This window comes from Apodemus sylvaticus, chromosome 2, assembly GCF_947179515.1.
Source record: "Apodemus sylvaticus chromosome 2, mApoSyl1.1, whole genome shotgun sequence".
Classification (NCBI taxonomy): domain Eukaryota; kingdom Metazoa; phylum Chordata; class Mammalia; order Rodentia; family Muridae; genus Apodemus; species Apodemus sylvaticus.
The window spans coordinates 93,768,365-93,776,614 of NC_067473.1; the positions used below are offsets into that span (position 1 = coordinate 93,768,365).

Below are 8,250 nucleotides of genomic sequence, written 5' to 3' on the forward strand. Positions count from 1 at the left end.
AGGACAACTTTCATTCTGTCTCATAGCTTTGGGTTTGGTGTGCATTTATTTTCATTGAATTCTAGAAAGTCTTAATTTCTTTCTTTCTTTCTTTCTTTCTTTCTTTCTTTCTTTCTTTCTTTCTTTCTTTCTTTCTTTCTTTCTTTCTTTCTTTCTTTCTTTCTTTCTTTCTCTCTTTCTCTCTCTCTCTTTCTTTCTTTCTTTCTCTCTTTCTCTCTCTCTCTCTCTCTCTCTCTCTCTCTCTCTCTCTCTTTCTTTCTTGATCTATTTTCCATTTAGTAGCTAGTTGTTCAGTTTCCATCAATGTGCAATCTTTCTGTTGTTGATATCCAGTTTTAATCCATGGTGGTCTGATAGGATACATAGAATTCTTTCTTTTTTTTAGGAGGTCATTTCACCACTACTACTACTACTACTTCTTCTTCTTCTTCTTCTTCTTCTTCTTCTTCTTCTTCTTCTTCTTCTTCTTCTTCTTCTTCTTCTTCTTCTTCTTCTTCTTCTTCTTTTTCTTCTCCTCCTCCTCCTTCTTCTTTTTCTTCTTCTCCTCCTCCTCCTCCTCCTCCTCCTCCTCCTCCTCCTTCTTCTTCATTTTCCCCCTTTCCCGGTTCCCCACTCCCCATAAGTCCCATAAGCCCTCTTCCCTCTGCCCATTCCCCAATAAGCACCCTCCCATTTCTCTGCCCTGGTATTCCCCTACAATGCTGGATCAAGTTTTCTAGGACCAGGGAGCTCTCCTTCCTTCTTCCTGGGAATCATTTGATATGTTAATTGTGTCTTGAGTATTCAGAGCTTCTGGGCTAATTAATATCCACTGATCAGTGATTGCATTTTATGTGTATTCTTTTGTGTTTGGGTTACCTCACTTAGGATGATATTTTCCAGTTCCAACCATTTGCCTAAAAATTTCATGAATTCATTGTTTTTAATTGCTTAGTAGTATTCCATTGTGTAAATATACTACGTTTTCTGTATTCATTCCTCCATTGAGGGGCATCTGGGTTCTTTCCAGCTTCTGGCTATTATAAATAAGGCTGCTATGAACATAGTGGAACATGTGTCCTTATTGCATGCCAGGGAATCCTCTGTGTATATGCCCAGGAGTGGTATAACAGAGTCCTCCGGAAGCGTTATGCCCAGTTTTCTGAGGAACCGCCAGACTGATTTCCAGAGTGGTTGTACCAGCTTGCAATCCTACCAGCAGTGGAGGAGTGTTCCTCTTTCTCCACATCCTTGCCAACACCTGTTGTCTCCTGAGTTTTTAATCTCAGCCATTCTGACTGGTGTGAGGTGAAATCTCAGGGTTGTTTTGATTTCCCTAATGATTAATGATGTTGAACATTTCTTAAGGTGCTTCTCAGCCATTCGAAATTCTTCAGGTGAAAATTCTTTGTTTAGCTCTGTATCCCATTTTTTTAAAAATAGGGTTATTAGGCTCTCTGGAGTCTACCTTCTTGAGTTCTTTGTATATATTGGATATTAGCTCTCTGTTGGATGTAGGTTGGTGAAGATCTTTTCCCAATTTGTTGGTTGCCATTTTGTCCTGTTGACAGTGTCCTTTGCCTTACAGAAACTTTGTAATTTTATGAGGTCCCATTTGTCAATTCTTTTGCTTTAGGATGAAATGTTCTATATTTATCTGTTAAATCCAATTGGTCCAACATTTCAACTAGTTTCACTTTGTCCCTGATTAGTTTCTGTTTTCCTGATCTGTCCATTGAGGACAGTGGAGCATTGAAGTCACCCACAATTATTGTGTTAGGTGCAATGTGTGCTTTGAGCTTTAGTAAGGTTTCTTTTATGAATGCGGGTGCCCTTGCATTTGGAGCATAGATGTTCAGAATAGAGAGTTCTTCTTGGTGGATTTTTCCTTTGACCAGTATGAAGTGTCATTCTGTGTCCCTTTTGATGACTTTATGTTGAAAGTCAATTTTATCTGATATTACAATGGCTACTCTGGCTTGTTTCCTGAAACCATTTGCTTGTAAAATTGTTCCCCAGCCTTCTACTCTGAGGTAGTGTTTGCCTTTGACACTGAGGTATGTTTCCTGTATGTAGCAAAGTGTAGGGTCCTGTTTATTTATCCAGTCTGTTAGTCTATGTCTTTTTATTGGGGAATTGAGTCCATTGATATTAACAGATATTAAGGAATAGTGGTTATTACTTCCTGTAATTTTTCTGTTATGTTTGAGTAGTTATCTTCTTTTGGGTTTGATGAACGAAGGCTACTATTTTTCTTTTTCCGGGGTGTAGTTTCTCTCCTTGTATTGGTGTTTTCCACCTATTATCCTTTGTAGGACTGGTTTTGTGCAAAGATATTGTGTAAATTTGGTTTTATTGTGGAATATCTTGGTTTCTCCATCTATGGTGATTGAGAGTTTTGCTGGGTATAGTAGCCTTGGCTGTCATTTTTGTTCTCTTAGAGCCTGCGTGAGATCTGCCCAAGATCTTCTAGCTTTCATGGTCTCTGGTGAGAAGTCTGGTGTAATTCTGATAGGTCTTCCTTTATATGTTACTTGGCTTTTTTCTCTTACTGCCTTTAATATTCTTTCTTTGTTTAGTACATTTGGGGTTTTGATTATTGTGTGATGGGAGAGATTTCTGTTCTGGTCCAGTCTGTTTGGAATTCTGTAGGCTTCTTGTATATTCATGGGCATCTCTCTCTTTAGGTTAGGGAAGTTTTCTTCCATAATTTTGTTGAAGATATTTGCTGGCCCTTTAAGTTGTAAATCTTCACTCTCATCTATACCTATAATCCTTAGGTTTGGTCTTCTCATTGTGTCTTGGATGTTTTCGGTTACAAGTTTTTTGCCTTTTGCCTTTTCTTTGACTGTTCAGTCAAGGCTTTCTATGGCATCTTTGGCATCTGAGATTCTTTCTTCTATCTCTTGTATTCTGTTGTTTATATTTGCATCTATGACCCCTGATTTCTTCCCAAAGTTTTCTATCTCCAATGTTGTCTCCCTTTGTGATTTCTTGGTTGTACTTCTGTTTTTAGATCCTGGATGGCTTTGCTCAGTTCCTTCACTTGTTGGTTTGTGTTTTCCTGTAATTCTTTAAGAGATTTTTGTATTTCTTCTTTCATGACTTCTGCCTGTTGATCCAAGTTCTCCTGTATTTCTTTGAGTGATTTTTGCATTTCCTCTTTATTGGTTTCTATCTGTTGACCCATATTCTCCTGAATTTCTTTAAATGATTTTGTGTTTCCCTTGTAAGGGCTTCTAACTTTTCATCATTTTCTCCTGTATTTCTTTAAGAGATTTATTTATGTCCTTTTTGTGTTCCTCTAACAGCATCATGACCAGTACTTTTAAATTCAAATCTTGTTTTTCTTGTGTGTTGGGGTATCCAAGGCTTGCTGTTGTTGGAGAATTGGGTTTGGATGCTGCCATATTGCCTTGATTTCTGTTAGTAATGTTCCTACGTTTGCCTCTGCTTTCTGGTTAGTTGGTCCTGTTGTCACTGTCTGGTGCTTGAACCTCTTGTGAGCCTGTAAGGCTATTTCTGCTCCTCTGGATGACTGGGTTTCCCCTGGCACAGATTGCTGATTGACTGCTCCTACTATTGTCTGCTGTTCCAGCCCTAGTGTGCCTTGCCTCAAGCAATGTTATACTTGGGTTGTCTCTGTGTACCTGGAGCTGCCTGTCCTGCCCAATTGGGAGCGAAGATGGTGGTGGGGAGCCCCTCCAAGTGCCGATTACTCTGCAGGCAAATGACCCATGATAGGCTGGCACACACACAAACTGTGAACTGGGCACAGGCAGAAGCCTGGTGGTCTGTGTCCCAAGTGATGTTAAACTCAGGATATCTCTGTACCTGGAGCTGCCTATCTTGCCCATCTGGGAGTGAAGATGGTGGTGATACAATTATTTCAATTTTCTTATATTTGTTGTGATGTGCTTTGTGTCTGATTTTGTGGTAAATTTTGGAGAAGTTTCATGAGGTACAGAAAAAAAGATATATTCTTTTTGTGTTTGGGCAAAACGTTCTGTAAATATTTGGATAGTCTATTTGGTTTATGATATCATTTAGCACCAGGATTTCTCTGTCTGAATGACCTGTTTATTGGTGAAAATGTACCGAAGTCACCCACTATCACTGTATAGGATCAATATGTGATTTAAGCTGAGTAGTGTATCTTTTACAAGGTTGGGTTTCCTTAAGTTTGGTGCATACTTTTTAGAATTACAATATTATCTTGGAGGATTTTTCTTTTGAGCAGTATGTAACATCCTTCCCTATCTTTTCAAATTAGTCTTGTTTTGAAGTCTATTTTGTCATATGCTAAAATGGCTATTCCAATTTGCTTCCTGAGTCTATCTGCTTAGAATATCCTTTTCTGTTCTTTTATCCTGAGATGATGTATATCCTTGATGTCAAGGTGTGTATCTTGGATGCAGCAGAAAGATGGATTTTGATCCAATCCATTGGTTTGTTTCTTTTTTATTGAGGATTTGGGATCATTGATATTGAGATTTATAAGAGCAGTGTTTGTTGATTCCTATTATTTTGTTGTTATGGTATGCTTCCCCCTTTGATATAATGTTCTGGGCTTATTTTATTTTTTTGTGCTTTCTTGGATACGGTTAACCTCTTCAGGCACCTTCTATGAAGCTGGCTTTGTAAATGGACAATGTTTAAAATTGTTATCATGCAATGTCTTTTTTCTTTAACCATCTATTGTTATTGCAACTTTTGCTGGATATAGTAGTGTGAGTTGGCCTATGTGGTCTCTTAGAGTTGTAGAAGATCCATCCATTTATCCATCACTCCTCCCATCTATCCATCCCCTTCTGACTTTCAGAGTATCCATTAGAAGTCAGGTGCTACTCTAATGCGTCTGCTTTTATATAATACTTGGTCTTTTTTCTTGTTTCTTTTAATATTTTTCTGTTATGCACATTTAGTATTTTAATTATTATGTGCCAAGAGGACTTTCTTTTTTTTTTTCTTTTTTCTTTTTGGTTTTTGGAGACAGGGTTTCTCTGTGTAGCCCTGGCTGTCTGGAACTCACTCTGTAGACCAGGCTGGCCACGAACTCAGAAATCTTCCTGCCTCTGCCTCCTGGGTGCTGGTATTATAGGTGTGTGCCACCACCGCCCAGCCCAAGGGGACTTTCTTTTCTGGTCTAGCCTATTTGGTGTTCTGTATGCTTCTTGGACCTTGATAACCTCTCCTCATTTAGTCTGGGGGATTTTCTTCTATCTTTTTGCCAAAAGTATTTTCTGTGTCTTTAACCTGGGTTCCTTCTTCTTCCTCTCTATTATTCATAGATTTGGGCTTTTCATAGTATCCCATATTTTCTAGATATTTTGAGGATGGAGTTTTTGAAATTTTAACATTTTCTTTGACTGAGGTATACATTCCTTCTATCTTATCTTCAATTCCTCTGTTTCTCTCTTGTATCTCTTGTATTCTGTTGGTGAGACTTACCTCTGAGATTCCTGTTTGAGTTTTTAAATTTTTTGTTTTCAGTTTTACATCCGTTTGAGGTTTCTTTGGTGATCCGTTTTTACTTTCGTGTCTTAAACTAGTTCATCATTTCATTCCATTATCTCTGTTTCCACAGACATCATTCATGGATTTATTCATATTCTCTTTAAGGCTTTGAACATGTTCATCATAGCTATTTTGACGTCCTTGTCTTGTGCTTTAGCTGTATTGCATTTCTCGGAGCCTGCTGTAGTAGGTTTGATAGGTCTGGTGATTGGTCTCTGGATCTTAGGAATGTGTGGTGACTGTGAGTAGTGCAATAGTTACCTCTGAGTCAGTTACAGATGTGGCCACTAGGACTCTAGAGTGTTTTCTAGTTTTGGGTGGTTGACAGAAAGGAATGAAGATAGTCTAGAAGAGAGGGGCTGAGTGGATCCATAGGAAGGGGAAAAGCTGAGTCTGTCATGAGGCTTGGTGCAGTTCCAGGGAATGGTGGCAGAAAGGGAGGAGAGGCTCCTGAAAGTCATCTGCTACAGGGCTGGGGATGACACCCGGGGAATTAGTAATGCAGAACAGCAAGGAGAGTGCAGATAGCTACCTAATTCCCAGGCAAGTATGTCCAGTGGATATGTAGAAGGTGCCTCCAGGTGTTAGTTGTTAGGGGCACGGAGGTGCTTATACACACAGAAAAGCACTAAGAGACCCAGGAATGTTGTCTCCTTATGGAGGAGATAAAGTTAAATACCTGGATTCCATCCAGAAAGCTGAGAGCTCATTTTATTAATAACATGGTGACCTTTTTTGCTATTTGTGAAGGCAGCCATTATCTCCGTTTTGCTATAGAGGCAGACCTCATCCAAGTTTCCAGAAAAATTATCCCAGACTCTTTATTCTCTGGACCATTAATCAATTCTTAGGGGAAAATGTCACACATACTTTGTGGCCTATGTAAGAGACCACGCTTGATTTTAGGCCTTTTGGCTATAGAACCCACGTCACATGCACTTTGTAAGAGTGTCTATGTAGTCACACCTTAAGGTTTATTTTGTACCTGGAATTTGGGGTGATTGGATTGATTGTTGCCTGGAAATCTCTTCCCAAACTGTACTGTGTTTTAAATATGCTGACAATGTACTATCTGGCATTAGGCACCCTTAAATCTGATCCTTGTTGATGAAGTCAATCTGTGCCAGGTTTTCGTTCTTATTTTTTTCACAGATCGAAGCCTGCATTGACATCTACAGGGACTCCCACACATGGTACTGATTCAAAGGGATGGTGTGAGGGAGGAGGATTGGGTACACCAAGAGGAATTATCCTTTTTTTTGTTTTTTAAGACACAGACATTCACAGAGAATCTTGTGAAGATTCAGGGAGTGTATAGCCATCTGCACGTTGAAGAGCAGAGCCAGTATTCAGACATCTTGACGTCTGACTTCCAGCCTCCAGAACTGAGGGTGGGTGGGTAGGATAAATTTCTGCTGTTTCAGCCACCCATTTGTGGCAAGACTTTGTGTGACAAGCCTAGCACTGTACTCCTAGGGTTTCCTAAAGGAAACATGAAAAGTACATGAGTACATGAAAAGGTACTCATTAGTCATCGGAAAAATGTAAATTAAAACCACAACAAGCTACCACTCCCCACCTACCAGAATGGCTATAATTAAAACATTTGACGGTGTAAAAAAATATTTAGCTGCTACTATAATTATTGATACAGTCAATAGATATGTATAATATGTTGTCCTTGGCACTGTACCAAAGAAATGCATCGCAGATGTAAGGAAAATAAAAGCCTCCCTACTTTCCTTGAACTTATAACCCAGAAGGAAGGTGGAGGGTTAGACCAGTAAAAAGCTAAGCATGGTAATAGTGAAGGTGGCTTTGGGAACTCACAGCAGTATGAACTAGTCCAGATTAGAGGCGGTATCAGTGATACTTAAGAAGGGAGAACATGTCAGGCCTTTTCTGACAGAACTGGACCAAGACACATGGTATCACAAACAGGTGAGTAACTGGTGTTACAGCAAAGACGCTGCTCAAATAACTGATTGATATTACTGAAAGGTGAGCCTGGTCCCCACTGGCTGCTCCAAAAAGCCATCTTTGCATCGTTCCCGGGTTGTGGTCGGCACTCACTGAAGCCATCTTCGCAGCCCACTGCCTCCTCCAACACAGACTTCGGCAGCTCTCTCGCCAGAGTCCTCGAACTCCACTCATTCCCTCATTCGCTGCATCGGACCACCAGCATGCCCCACCATGTCAGTCGTGGCAGTGAACACCAGCTCCGAGATCACCACCAAGGACTTGAAGGAGAAGAAGGAAGTTGTGGAGGAGGCAGAGAATGGAAGAGATGCACCTGCCAATGGGAACGCTCAAAATGAGGAAAATGGGGAGCAGGAGGCTGACAATGAGGTAGAGGAAGAAGAGGAAGAAGGTGGGGAGGAAGAGGAGGAGGAAGAAGGTGATGGTGAGGAAGAGGATATAGATGAAGATGAGGAGGCTGAGGCTCCTACGGGAAAGCGGGTAGCTGAGGATGACGAGGATGATGATGTTGACACCAAGAAGCAGAAGACTGACGAGGATGACTAGACAGCAGAAGGAAAAGCTAACATTACACACCATGACCGGTTCACCCTCCACTTCCTGTCTCAGAATTTAAATGTGGTCACCTTCGAGTAGAGAAGCAGGCCCCGCCCAGCCATAGCGGGCAGTGCCACCCACAGATGACATGCACTCTCCACCCCACCAAAACCACAACATGAATTGGCAACATAGGAGGGAAAAAGAACCAGAACTTCCCAGGCCCTGCTTTTTGTT

At 40.6% G+C, this 8,250-nt stretch overlaps 1 protein-coding gene across 1 annotated transcript; it reads left to right on the forward strand.

The window, feature by feature from the left end:
* Positions 1–7,675: 7,675 nt before the first annotated feature.
* LOC127678713 (prothymosin alpha-like) lies at positions 7,676–8,038 on the forward strand. Its single transcript, XM_052173871.1, has one exon. The coding sequence runs from the start codon at positions 7,690–7,692 to the stop codon at positions 8,020–8,022; it is 333 nt and encodes a 110-aa protein (XP_052029831.1). The 5' UTR covers positions 7,676–7,689; the 3' UTR covers positions 8,023–8,038.
* The last annotated feature ends 212 nt before the right edge of the window (positions 8,039–8,250 follow it).

Bases quoted from the DNA above. Each gene is read 5' to 3' on its own strand.
- LOC127678713 (XM_052173871.1), top strand. From the start codon at position 7,690: ATGTCAGTCGTGGCAGTGAACACCAGCTCCGAGATCACCACCAAGGAC.